This window comes from Protopterus annectens, chromosome 1.part0, assembly GCF_019279795.1.
Source record: "Protopterus annectens isolate FY-2018-M chromosome 1.part0, PAN1.0, whole genome shotgun sequence".
Classification (NCBI taxonomy): Eukaryota; Metazoa; Chordata; order Ceratodontiformes; family Protopteridae; genus Protopterus; species Protopterus annectens.
In genome coordinates, this window is record NC_056725.1 from 937,915,141 (window position 1) to 937,930,125 (window position 14,985).

The 14,985-nt window shown below is 43.3% G+C and overlaps 1 protein-coding gene across 17 annotated transcripts in view; it reads right to left on the minus strand.

Annotated features, from left to right (window-relative positions):
- The window catches only part of PTPRK (protein tyrosine phosphatase receptor type K), a 3,469,591-nt gene that overhangs the window by 2,829,412 nt on the left and 625,194 nt on the right, over positions 1–14,985 (minus strand). For all 17 annotated transcript variants that reach the window (XM_044064217.1, XM_044064183.1, XM_044064208.1 and 14 more), the window contains exon 2: positions 1,865–1,987. In XM_044064217.1, the coding sequence (XP_043920152.1) occupies positions 1,865–1,987 (123 nt within the window). The remainder of the gene's footprint in view (positions 1–1,864; positions 1,988–14,985) is intronic.

The window sequence follows — 14,985 nt, forward strand, 5'->3', positions numbered from 1 at the left end:
CAAGGTTTCACAAAAGTCTGAACGCACTACCTATGTACAGAAAATACAAGTTTTGACAGACAGTTCATTAGCATCTACAAAAACACATCAAAGAAAATGAAAAGGGGCAAAATCTACATCACTGCCTTATTCCCTCAAGCAAGTATTACAAGAAACTTGACAAAGAACAGACTGTAGAAGTGCACAAATGTGAAAACTTCACATTTTGCAGAAACCTAAACTATATACATATATGCAATCATATATAAATACGTAAATACACACCTTCTGTGGTAAATAAGGATGCATTTCAATGACAAGTCATGGATTTAAATATTTTTTCCACATGAAGGGCACACCAAGGCATATAGCAATCATCCTCTAAAGCAAACAGACCAGCACGCAACCCAAACAATATGCCAATGACCTTTCCCTCCTCCTGCACTGCATGATTAATTACTTAATATCTTATTAATTGGGAACGTAGCAGAAATCCAAATGCCTTAATTTTCTATGCACATCACTCTGACTTAGCTGCAGATTAAGTTGATCATCAAAGGTGAGCAGACAAGGTCATCTCATCTGCACCTCTTCAGCTAGTCATTACCTTCCCAAAGCAACGATTAACAGTAGCAGCATTCCCCTATGTACGTGCAAGCACATGATTGCTCTTGAAACAAATTAAAGATTCTTGATTCATAAATTACACTCTATCGTTCCTAGACCATAATCAGGTTAAATGGTTTCTGCATCAATTCTACCCAGTTCAAATTGTTCAGTGAATGATTTTTGTATTTGCTAGGGGTAAGAAAGCTTAGCCCTTTCTTACGGTGACAAAAGTCGCATGGAACTTGATTCCTGGAGTTGGAGCAGCAGAGGTCATAACTTCCGGAAGCCGAGTTGTTTAAAACAGGGCACTTAGAAATGTTTGCCTAGCTGTCATGCTGTTTACTAGTGATCAGTACAAATAATACAAAATGTGATGACAACCATGTTTAGCTGACAAACTGCTTTGGGTATTAAAAGTCACTGGAAGCAGGAAATGGAGTAGATGTTTTTGTGATGCAACTGTTTCATAAAGTCAGCTTTTGTAATGGGATAAGTTAGCAGTACCCCCACCCCTGGAGGTGTGTAAGGCAAGATCCAGAAAGTTGTGACCTCAGTATTACGTACATTAGTGAGGGAACTCCTGCATCTCTCCAAAAATAAGTCAGTGCAGTGCGTTTTTTTGCAGTCATGCTTTGGACATTTAGCGAACATTTACATAGTATTACAGCATCTGATGAATGCTATTTCAACAACATGAAGCTCCACCAGAAATGCAGCATCAACATTTTGAATGAAATCAATCTAAGCAAATCACCTTATCCAATAAAATCACCGAGCTGTTAATTTGATGTGAACTTGTGCAAGAAACAACATTCTTATGTGTGTATATTATCTTTCCGTATCCCTGTGATTGTGATTTGTACATGAACATCAAACTGACTGCAAAAGTTTGGAAGGAAGTCATAAATAAGATAACTGACGGCTTAGTAAGTACCAGTGTCTTAAAAATGAAGCTCAGAATTAATGGACAAGGTTAGTGGTCTCAAGGACAGGGGCACCCAAAACAACCCTGAAACAATTACTAAAAAATAGAGATATGCCATTTGGACATACCAGAAGCATAGAATTTACATAAAAATTGCAAGAAGCTGCATTACTGCAAAACAATACACTTCACAAACACAGGATATTTCAAGGAATTACTTGAATTACTAAAGGATACTTTAATTCTCCAAATGTTACATAAAACAGTGCAATCACATGTAGTACAAAACCTTTCTGCCTACAGCACACCAGCTTCACAGCCATCGCTGCTGTGACATTTCCATTTACTTACCTTGTGGCAGTTCAGTTGGTAAATAATGAGGCTCCTGAGCGCTGACATGTACCCAGTCAAAATCGTCATACAAATCCTGTTGGTAGTCACATGGGCCCGGGCCATCATCAAATGTACAGCCTCCTAAAATGAGAGAGAACACTTCAATTATTTTCTCCCCAGCACTCATTCACAAATTGTGTGCTAACTCTTTGAAGTTCATTTCAACAGGAAATAAAAACTTTTTTAGATTCTTGTAACAAAATGTTGTGATATTCAAGCACTCATTACAATAAATGTTCAAAATAGGCTTCTGCGGCTTAAAAAAAAAAAGGCCAGACAAACAGAAAAGCAGTCAATAAGCTTTTGCCAAGACGATTTTCAGGACTATTTGTAAGCCTACATTGATATCTATGCTGATGTCGCCCACAAGGCTCTGTGTCATTTGACTGACTCCCAAATGATCAAATCCATTTGACTGAAAACTCATTTGATAGAAAATTGTAAGAGTCAACAGCAAGTATGATGCGATGGTGTCATTTCTTATAACAGGAATTAAGGAAGCGAGTCTTGCAAAGTGTGTGTGAAGAGCAATGCTCAGCTTCAGGTTGTATCCTCAGATCTGTAGTTATTGGCACACAAGCATATGGATTCGGTGTGTGGTGTTATTTTTCAAATCTGTGGTTGTGCGTCCATTGAGTTAGTACATATAAGCAAGAAAGGGTGGGGCTTACCCTTCTGCAAAAACATTTTTATGGTATATTTGTTGTGGAGAAGGTTTTCTACCAAGCAAGTTTTTGGTTAAATTAGATTGTCCATTTGGGATTCAATCAAATGAGCTTTCAATAGTTAATGGCTCCCCATCCACCACTCCAGTCTCCAGCCCAACTGGAAGAGAAGCAGAGTGATGGGGAAAATCCTCCAGGAAAATTAACTAAATGAATTAAAAGAAAAAGGGAACAGACCTTCTGCAAGAGCTTGTTCTCAAGATGCAACACCAAACTAATTTCCTACACATCTTCTACCTAACTGTAGCAGGACTCTTTTGCATACCATTGTAGGTAGAAAAAAAATCAAAATATTCTGCTCGCCTCGCATCCCAGGCCTGGCCAATCATGTACTTCATTGTTGGCTCCAGAGAAATGCTGCCCTTTTAGGGGGTACATGGAGTGCCTTCATTTATCTTACCAAGCAGGTGTATGTTCCTTTTCTCTGTTAGAGACCCACAGACTTCACAGTCTGTATCAAAATACTCCTCCCTCAGACAAAGCAGTGTGCACCTGGTTCTGGAGACGATCCTTGTGGCCATATTTATATTTCTTGAAAGCCATTCCATCCATACCGGCCACCCAAACATAATGGAAGAACTGCAAAAAAGCATCTCCAATAAAATACTAAAAATGCAATGAAACATATGCATACAGTAAGGGAACATAAGCTACTCTAATCCTGTTGAAATGCAAAAAGATACCAAACAGAAGCATCTATACCTTAAAAAAGGTCAAAACCACTAGAAACAACAATAAAAAAATCTTAGTTGTGATAGAGACAAGGATAAAGAACTGTCAATAAAATCTGAGACTTCAGCCCACTGAAAGGAACTAAAGAATGCCAAAATCTATACCAGTGATCAAATGAGCATTAAGAAGTGAAGGTAGGGCAGAAAACAACACTACTTTGAAAAACAGGGACAAAAATGGAGTACACTGACCTCAGCTTTGACAGAATGTTAGTAATGATACACAGGCAGTCAGTAAGGTATCACCTCCCTATACAAATCAAATCTGTGGGCCATATTCGAGTGCCACAGCTAGGCTTACAAGGGCCTTAGTGGTTGTTAGCCTAGTATAAACCTATGACCCTATAATGACCAAGACAATACAACCAACCAAGAAGACAATCCAAGATCTTCTTCTAAAAAAGATTCAAACAACATAGCCTGGGGCCATTTCTGTGATGTAAGCACTAGGTGTGGTGTCACAGCTGGATAAGAAGTTGAACTGGAAAGCACTGCATGTAGAAGGGAGAGGTCTGTAGCTTGGGAAAGCTTCAGATATCAAGCTGCCTAGATCTCAAAAAGGCTGGACTTCTCATCTCAGACCACTATTTTGTAAACATCTAGTACAGCCTACTCCTTAAAAGGTCTGCCATTAGTCCACCTCCGCACAGTGAGGTGAAAACTCTGTGCTTTAAAACACTATCTTGGAAAAAAGTCAAAGCACATCCACTTCTGGGGTTGCTTATCATATATGAGGTTTACTCAGCTCTGGAAAAGGATTTGGAATATATTCTAAGGAAGATGGTCTCCAGTCTCATATGGAACGCTGTGCCTAGAGAATCTATAATCCCTTACGGTGACCTGGAAGCCACAAGAAAATGAATACACTGAGGCAAGCACATGTGCAAGTGCGTGCATGTACACAAATCAGTACAAGCTACAAGCTCAGTGAAATTTTTCATGGGCAAATTAAAGGTCTACAGGAGAAGAGACTAATTTGAGGCATAAAATTTGAAGTTACTTTTAGAAATCATTTAACACTTTATGCTGTATGCATGAACCTCATTCACAGAGCATGCAGAAAGCAAAGATCACACAAAGATTCATGTACCAAGAAGGGAAACACCTCAGGACTGAACACAGTGCTCTATCACAACAAATATACATTCTAGGAGTTGTTTTAGTTTTTTTTTTCAAATGAGAATCTCTTCCTTTTGGATTAATGAACATATTTTGTGAAAGGATTGCCATCAGCCATCAAAGATCTGTCACCCCTGGAGGCACATACAGCTTGCTTACTTACCATATTAGGCAAGGAAGAGTTTTAAGTCTGTACATGGCCAAGTTATTTCTTCTATGGAGAAGCATGACTGATGTCCCCAAAGTAGGTGAATTAAAATGTCCAGGAGAGACCTCCTGCCAAAACCATCAAAAAGGGTCCTTGGGTCAGACGTACTGGGGAATGTACAAGTGCAAATGCTCTTGAGCAGTGTATTAAAAAGAAACGGCAACTACAGGCAGACACCTACCATTCTATCAGGGAAACAAAATATCTGAAGCACTTGTGTAGTGAGGCAAAATGGTCAATCAGTGATATATTTGATACATTAAGAAAATCTCCCCTGACTGCAACCAGGTTAACACACTGCTATGAGAAAGAAAGAAAGGTTTGCTTGTGGAATCCATCACCTTTACTGAGTGGATTTAAGGATGGAAACTACCATCATGACAAAACACCCTTTCCCCAAACTCTCAAACCCTAAACCTCACTGTGCTGCAGTAAACTGAGAGCACAGAGGGGTCTCATTCTGCCTGATAAGTTTATAACAGGACTGTTATGCTGTCTGACCTCACCAAGAGGGGCAACGGGAAAAGTGAAGAATGCCTAGAAGCCATACAACACTGCCTTCAGTCCATATATTATAACAGTGTTTCCTCTTCCACGCAGTATGACCATCAACCAATGTCACCCTTCTACCTCTAATTTCAGTCTGGCCGTCACCAACAGGACAAGACAGGCAGTGTGACACAGCAGATAGTTGGACATTTACAGAAACATAAGTAGAGAAGAAAAGAACCGAATGTCAAGCTACACATGCATACATGTTTCCAGTCCACTCACAATGCCAGTGCATATGCTGCTTTAAATGCAACAATAGTTAGCCACCATAGGTTCAACTCCTGTCCATGAACCCAAAAGTCCTTTCCCCACAAAAAATGACAGGTGATCAGTTGTTCATCTTTTCCCTTGCTCAGCATTCATACTAATCAACCAAAGACCACTATCACTGCAATTTAGCACACTGCCAATGCATTAAGGCGCTGGACATACTCATTTTAGGTGTGCTGAAACAGAGGTCCTTCCCCACTGATCATTAGGCTATGTTCTATATTGCCCACCTTATCATGAAGGGTTTCACATCTAGATCAAGAGAGGTCATTGTGCCCCTGTACTCTTCTCTTATCAGGCCAATGATTGAGTACAATGCCCCATTTGGGATGCATCTTACCAGACACCTGCAGCAGCTGGAAAGACCCCAAAAGTTCCTCACCAAGAGGATAAAGGGTCTTAAACATATGTCATATGCTGCCCGACTGAAAAAACTCCAGCTCTATTCAGTCGCATACCGCCTACTAAGAGGTGACCTGTGCCTGACGTACAAGGCCATGTCCAATCCGGAATTAATGGACATGCTCCATCTCAGAAAATCCAAATCCATCAGAGCCACGAGAGCAAGAGACTTAAACCTCAACACAGAAATAAATAGGATGTGCTGGAGGGACAGATTCATAACCCAGAGGCTCCCTACACTCTGGAACAGAATCCCAATCCATGTTAGGCAGAGCCCCTCACTAACTCTATTCAAGAGAAATCTTGACGAGTGGATGGGAGATCGTAGGTTTACCCCCGGGGTCATCTCTGTGTCACTACTAAACAGAGGCACAGCAAACTAAACCCTAAATGGGAGTAGTATTCTCATCCTAAGGGGTGGTGAAAGCCACATACACTCTGGCTAGGGTTATAAATGCCCTAGGGCAGCTAGCCTAGTACGAACCTATGAACCTAAATGGAAAATGATGACCCATTGGCAGAATCCTTTACAAGTGCATTCTATGAACTCCTTCAAGAATGCATGGACCAAGCTATCCCACATAAAACCAAGACCAACTCCTCAAAAAAGAGGAAGCCAGTCTGGTGGACCCCAGCCATAAATAAACTTTACAACAGAAGAAGGAAACTCCTGCAAGATAGAACAAAATCCCCAAATAAGAAGGAACCTCTGATTAGCATCAGTAAAAAACTGCACTCCCTCATTAAATCATCCAAGGCCAACTTCAAAAGAAAAATAGCCAATGACTCTAAGGATAACCACAAGGCCTTCTTTAACTATGTCAAGAGTCTAGGGGCAAACTCTCAGATATGCTCCGAGCTAGTGCATAATGGCCATAAATACACTGAACCAACAGATATTGCCAACATCCTGGCTGACAAGTTCAGTGCAAACTTCACCCCCCCCTCCACCAAAGGGGCTAGCACCCATCCCAGAAGAATGTGGTGCTCCAGATATCTCAGACACACAAGTAAAGATAGCCCTTGCAAAGGCCAAAAACACAGCATCAATGGGACCAGATGCTATCCCAGGTTGTGTCTTACACAAGCTTCAAAATGAACTAACCCCCCCATCTCAAATCACTATTCAAACTCAGCCTCTCTACAGGCTATGTACCCAAAGAATGGCATACAGCAACAGTCGTATCACTCCACAAAGGTGGTGCCGCAACTGACCCTGGGAACTATCGCCCTATAAGCTTGACTAGCTTGGTCTGCAAAGCCATGGAACGCATTATCATGGAGCTCATTAACAGGGACATTGGGAACCTCCAGACACTGGACCCCACCCAGTTCGGCTTTGTTAAAGGCAGATCTTGCCTCCTGAACTTGGTCAACGTCTTCGAAACAGCCACCAAGGCCATAGATGAAGGGAAGGTGGTCCACACAGCATATCTGGACCTCGCTAAGGTGTTCGACACCATCCCACACTCAGGAATCATAGACAATCTCACCAGCTTAAATATCAACCCCCATGTCACGAGATGGGTTGCCAATTGGCTCTCAGACAGAACCCACATGGTAAGAGTGGCAGGCGCCATGTCTGACTCTAAACCAGTCACAAGCGGAGTCCCACTGGGCTCAGTCCTGGGACCCCTCCTGTTCGGTATACATTTCTCTGAAGTACAGGCAAAAGCGGAGGGACTGTGGCTAACCAAGTTCGCAGATGACTGTAAATTGGGTGCAATAATTGACTCTCCAGCTGACACAGACATCCTGCAAAAGGGTCTCACAGAGACAAACACCTGGTGTCAAAGACACGGCCTCAAGCTAAATGCCAAAAAATGCACAGTAATCCCATTTGGGAAAAACAAAGTACCTACAAACCACCACATAGATGGGAATCCACTAAGTACAGAAGAAGTAATTAGGGACCGGAGTACCCAAGTAGATAGCATGCTCTCCTTTGATAACCACATAGCCAAAACGGTCAGGAAATCCTTCTATGTGGCACACCTGATCACAAAGGGTTTGTCATCCAGATCCAAGGAGGTGATTGCGCCCCTTTACTCCTCATTAGACCCATGACAGAGTACAATGCCCCATTTGGGATGTACGTCACTAGACACCTGCAACAACTAGAAAGACCACAGAAGTACCTCACTAAGAAGATTAAGGGCCTTAAACAATTACCCTATGAAGCACGACTAAAAAAGCTCCAGCTCTTCTCAGTCGCTTACCGTCTGCTCAGAGGTGACCTATGCCTGACCTATAGGGCCATGTCAAACCCTGAACTAATGGACATGCTTCACCTCAAAAAAACGAGATCCCTCAGAACCACTCGTTCTAGCAACTTGAACCTATGTACAGCAATAAACAGAACATGCTGGAGGGATAGATTCCTGTCCCAGTGACTCCCCTCACTCTGGAATAGAATCCCAATCCATATTCGACAGATCTCCTCTCTGACCCTCTTCAAGAGAAATCTTGATGAGTGGATGGGCAATCGTAAGTTCTACCCTGGGATCACTTCAGGAGTTCTGTTGACCGAGGCCCAGGTTACTAATCTAATGGGGAGGCGAAAGCCATCACTCTGTGGCTAGGCTTATAAATGCCCATGGGCAGATAGCCTAGTACTTACCTATGAACCTATGTGACTGATAAGTGTGCTTAAAATCTGGATGAACACTTCTAGACTCATGCACTGTACTAGAAATTCTATTTGGAAGGCTTAGATTGTGTTCGGGGAAGAATGGCAAACTAGGGAGAATTAGGGGTGGTTTAGAAAAGCTAACAGACACTATTATACAAACAGCAAAACCACAGCACAAACTGGTATTTCTGAATCCTTTTCCTGCCTACAAATATATTAGCTCATTAGTGTTAGATCACTAGCAAACAAAACCTTGTCTAGACTATAGCTTTTAGACGTTACTTGAATGACTTTTGTGAGGACACTATATCTAATTTCTTAACTGTACAACTATGCAAAAACTTGCCACAAGAGTAGATAATAAAATAATGGGATAATTACTACATCTCAGCAACATTCCTAACAAATCAGAATTCAATGCAGATGAAGGTCAGCCAAATGACCCCACTGCCACAGTTCTGGGTCTCCACTTTGTAGACTATGTTGCAGAATCTGGACCGATACTTGGTCCAAAGGGGAGAGATCGCACCGCCCTTGGTAATTTCTGGTAAGAATCTAAATATAATTGTGCCAACAGGTGTGCCAAAGACATGTGTCTAAGCAGGGGTCAGACACACATGTAAAGCACCCTGAAGACCGCATTCCCACAGTGCACAAGACAAACTGTTACAGAGATACAGTTATTTGCTCACCAACACTCACATACATAACAAGGCTGAATGTCACATTCTCTCTTTTATTTTTTGAGGTAGGCATAGAGCTAGAATTTGACTAATGAACAAAAATGGGCATGGGCAGTTACCGGTGATAAATGGGTTGAGGACCCGGCCTGCTCTAACCCACACCAGGGACCCTTGTTAACTGTGGGAAGGGTATATGTGCCCCTACTGGCTAGTGTGTGCCCACCATAAAGCCCAGCAGCTCTGGGTCAATAACCTACTGGCTAGCCGGTGTCAAGTTTCCCAGTCTGGGTTGCCTGGGATAGCTCTGAAGAGCGAAAGCTGGACGTAAGACCAACCTGCCTGCCAAACATGAACTGAGAATTGCTACACAATGTAGGTTCACTGACAGAACGCAGCTTGGAAGTGGATGACATGATGATACGGAGAGGGCTGGATATTCTATGTATCCAAGAGACAAGATGGAAGGGCAGTGCAGCAAAACCACTAGGATTGGGATCCAGAGTCTACTACTCAGGTGGAGGGCAGGATAGAAATGGTGTAGGAATTGTGGTGAGAGAAGCTTCAGAAGGCAATAAGGGATATCATCAGAATTAATGACAAACTCATGGCAGTCAGACTCCAGTATAATGACAGGGCAGTATTCATAATCTCAGCCTATGCCCCACAGCAGGGTTGTGATAGTGAGGAAGAGTGCGCTTTCAGACAGCAGTTGCAGGACCTACTAGCTAAAGGAGGGCAACATGAATTGGTGTTGATAATGTGTGACATGAATGCACATATCAGTACAGACACAGAACAGGATACGAGGACTGCCTGGGTCCACATGAGTGGGGCAACAAGAATAAAGGAGGAAAAGCCATCCTAGACTTCTGTCTGGCAAATGGCTTGATAGTAGCCAACACATGGTTCAGAAAGAGAGACAGTCACAAGATCACATACACGAGTAGTCAACATGCAACTCAGGCAGACTTCCTCCTAGTAAGGAAAAGGCACTGGGGAAGAATCCATGATTGCAAAGTCATCCCCAATAAAACAGTGAGTCCACAGTATAAACCACTAGTTGCCACAATCAGCGGCAAGCAGTGGTCAGAGAAGGGTCTAAGGTCAACAGACACCAGGCTGAAGACCTGGAAGTTGACTGGAGAGAAAGTATAACAGTTCAAGGAATTACTTAGGGCTCTAGCACCCCAAGAAGAGGAGGAAATAGGTGGAGTTGAAGAAGAATGGCAGCGCCTAAAAACAGCATGCATTAAGACTAGAGAAAAGGTATGTGGCTGAGCCAGGTATGGAAATAAGGTACATAAGGAAAGCTGGTGGTGGAATGCAGTAGTCCAGGAAGTCATCAAAAGAAAGGAGGAGTGCAGGAAGAAGTGGGAGACAGAAAAGACTGACCAGGCTAGGAAGGACTACTGGTCGGCTATCAAAGAAGTTGTAATAGCAAAAAATAGGGCATCGGAGGCACTCTACCAACTTCTGGAAAGTGACTCAGTAAGGGGCACAAAGAAACTATCAGGTTGCAAGGAAAATACAGAAAGATAAAGAAGATAGTCAGACAACCTTCACAAGGGATGCCAGCAACAACCTGCTCACCAGCCAAGAGGACATCAAAGGCAGGTGGAAGGAGTAATTCCAGCAACTTCTGAATGAAGAAAATCCAACAGAAGCTGTACTGCCCCAGAAACAGCCTATGATGAAAGAAGAGGAGAAGTCCATCCTAGAAGAAGTAAGAACAGCACTAAGGAAGATGAAGTCAGAGAAAACAGTAGGCTCAGATGAGGTCACAACAGATATGATAAAGATGCTGGGTGAGATTGGAGAGAAATGGCTCCTGGGGATACTAACAGCAGTGTGGAGTGAAAGGCGTATCCCAGATGACTGGAGAACAAGCATACTCGTGCCAGTGTACAAGAACAAAGGGGACATCCACAACTGTGGGCAGTACAGAGGCATCAAACTCCTATCACACTGCATGAAAGTTCTGAAGAGGGTGATTGATAAACAGATACGGAAAGTAGTAGAATGTAAGATGGGAGATGAGCAGTTAGATCAGGATGCAGCACAACTGACCTGATGTTTGCATCGAGACAAATACTTGAGAAGAAGCTAGACATGACGAGAGAGTACAACTGGGCATTCTTAGACTTGGAGAAAGCATATGACAAGGTCCCAAGAAAGCTGATCTGGGCAGTAGTACGGTGGTTTGAAGTCCCAGAAACAATGGTAGAGTTAGAGAAGACTATACAAGGACCCAATGACTCAAGTACGAACAGTGTTCGGCCTCACAGAGGGGTTCCCAGTGGGAATGGGTGTACATCAGGGTTCAGTTCTGAGCCCACTGTTCATACTGGTGATGGACTACATTAGCAAACAGGATGGAGGGGACAGAGCAACAAAGCTGCTGTATGCAGACTATGTGGCAGTACAGGCAGACTCTGAGCTAGGACTTCAGCAAAGGACAGGAGAATGGAATACAAATATGAAGACACATGGAATGAAACCAAACACCGATAAGACGGTGGTAATGGCAGCAAATTGGGGAAATCAGAAGAAGATGAGAATAGAGATAGAAGGAAAGACAGTGGAACAGCTAAACAGTTTCAAGTATCTGGGAGGGGTAGTTGAGGAGAAGGGTAGTCTGAATGAAGAGGTCAAAGCTAGAATCAGCGGGGATTGCAGCCAACTCGCATAGAGTATCAATTGTAGTCTATGACAGAAAAATGCCAAAGAAGCTGAAAAGTAAGGTGTACAGGACAGTGGTGTGACCAGTACTACTGTATGGTACAGAAACTTGGGCAGTAAAGGCAGAACAGTTGAAGAAGCTAGAGGTGATGGAAATTAAGTGCCTGAGACAAGGTGGTAGGATGCACACTGTGGGACAGAAGAAGAAATGAGGACATAAGAGCAGAAGCCAAAGTAGCTCCAATTGCAGAAAAGATCAAAGAGAACAGATTACAGTGGTTTGGGCACATGTGTAGAAAAGCAGAAGGCAATCTGGTGGTGATGATTTGTGACAGACAGGAAGAAGGTAAGAGAAAGCAAGGAAGTCCAGCAAAAAGGTGGATGGATTGCATGAAAGAAGATCTGTGACAGTCAGGCATGAGTGTTGAAGAAGGCAGGAGTGTGGCACTAAATCAAGAGAGCTGGCGACAGTTAACACGATACCCCAACCCCATGCAGAAAAATGGGAAAAGGGGGCTGATGATTATGATGATGACAGAGATAGAATTTCTACTGCACAACTGACACCAGTACATTAACACCTACTGCTATCAACAGCTGTAGTATGTTCAACACAGTAATCACTTCTGCATTAGCATTCAGGCCTTTGATACAATACCCCACTCGGGTATCATTGAAAAACTCATCAGCTTAAATGTTAACCCATACATCACAAGATGGGTTGCAAACTGGCTGAGTGACAGAACCCACAGGGTCAGAGTTGCTGGCGCCATGTCAGACTCAAAGCCTGTCACAAGTGGTGTACCACAGGGCTCAGTCCTGGGCCCACTCTTGTTTGGCATCTACTTTTCGGAAGTACAAGCAAACACAGGAGGGTTATGGCTGACAAAGTTTGCAGATGACTGCAAACTGGGCCATAGTAGAAAACACATCTGACACAGATATCCTTCAGAAGGGTCTCACAGAAGCGGATAACTGGTGCCAGAGCCATGGCCTAAAGTTAAATGCCAAAAATGCATAGTCATACCCTTCGAAAAACAAGGTTACCCCTAGCTACCAAATAGGTGGCAATCCACTGAGTACAGAAGAAGTTATCAGGGACCTGGGGACCCAGGTTGATAGTAGTCTGTCATTCGACACCCATGTAGCTAAAGTAGTTAGGAAGACCTTCTACATTGCCCACCTTATCATGAAGGATTCTCATCTAGATCAAGGAGGTCATAGTCTCCTATACTCATCACTCATCAGACCAATGATTGAGTACAATGCCCCATTGAATGTATCTGACCCGACACTTGCAGCAGCTGGAGAGGCCACAAAGTTCCTCACCAAAAGGATAAAGGGTCTCAAACATCTGTCCTATGCTGCCCGACTGAAAGAACTCCAGCTCTATTCAGTCGCACCGCTTGCTCAGAGGTGACCTTTGCCTAACATACAAGGCCATGTCAAACCCAGATTTGATGAATATGCTTCACCTCAAAAATCTAGATCCGTCAGAGCCACAAGGGCGGAGACTTAAACCTCGACACGGCTATTAATAGGACGTGCTGGAGGGATAGATTCATCACCCAAAGACTCCTATGCTGTGGAATAAAATCCCGGTATATGTGAGGCAGAGCACCTCGCTGGCCTTGTTCAAGAAAAATCTTGACCAATGGATGGGAGATCGCAGATATACCCCAGGGATTACCTCAGTGTCACTGCTCAACAGAGGCACAGCAAAATAATGGGTATAGTTCCCCATACTAAAGGGGTGGCGTAAGCCACAAAACTATGGGCTAGGCTTGTAAATGCCCTCGGGCAGATAGCCTAGTATGAACCTATGAACCTATGAACCTATAATGAATAGGATGAATACTCAGGAGTATTAACTCTGATGCTGGTTCTGAGGTGGAGTAGCCTGCATACTCTGCAAGGTCGCAGGGGTAAAACCTGCTTTACTCCTATAATAAAAAGATCTAACTTGCAGTGTTTTGAAAAATTATGTACCCACATCAGCCTTCCAAGTGCTCTGCACAGAAACATTACTGGAAAAAGGCAGCAGAAGTCATTGCTGCTCTAGTACAATGTGCCTTCACTTCACTTTTTGCAGTGATACCACGGTGATCATAACTAAAAGACAATATCTAATTTAATCAGTTCTTCAGTTCTGCCCAAATAGCTAAATTATTTGTACACATTCAGGTGCTGGAAACAATGTCTTCCCATGCAAGAAAGGCTTGGAAAGCACGTCCTTCCATGCAGGGAAGGCCTGGAAAGCACGTCCTCCCATGCAGGGAAGGCCTGGAAAGCACGTCCTCCCATGCAGGGAAGGCCTGGAAAGCACGTCCTCCCATGCAGGGAAGGCCTGGAAAGCACGTCCTCCCATGCAGGTAAGGCCTGGAAAGCATATTCTCCCATGCAGGAAAGGCCTGGAAAGCACGTCCTCCCATGCAGGGAAGGCCTGGAAAGCACATCCTCCCATGCAGGGAAGGCTTGGAAACCATGTCAAGGATGGAGAAGACGACTGGCAGCTGAATAGTTTGGTTCAACGTTACCTCTCAACCTAGACTGGGCTGGAAGAAAAGGGTCACTTTGTCCTAAAAGTTCCGCACAAGGTTCATCATCCCCTCTCAAATGTTTTAAATACATCTTTTGAAGGAGAACTAAAAAGTAAATTTTTATCAAGAGGGGCATGGACAGTCTCACTGTTAACATGTGCAGTTGACAGCAGTGTCCTTATGCATGCACATTTGTTTTTAAACTTTTCCTGTAGCTGCAGCTCTAAGGCAAGCTTCAGTGATATCCTACTAACATATGATAAGCTCAAGTCTTAAACCAAACTGTGAAGCCCTCTAAGGATTCTTCTATTCTGGATGGGAGAAAGGAAATTCACCCTGGGGATCACGTCAGTCGCCCTGCTAGACAGGGGTCCAGGGAAGTAAATAGTGTGGGAAGAAATATCCAGGGAATTGTAATGGCTAGGCTTGTATAGGTCCTAGGGCCGTTAGCCTAGTACCAACCTATGAACTTATGTTTAAGAATATAGGTTCACAGATGGCTACTGTGCTATTGACCCAAAGGTCTTTATAAGCCTAG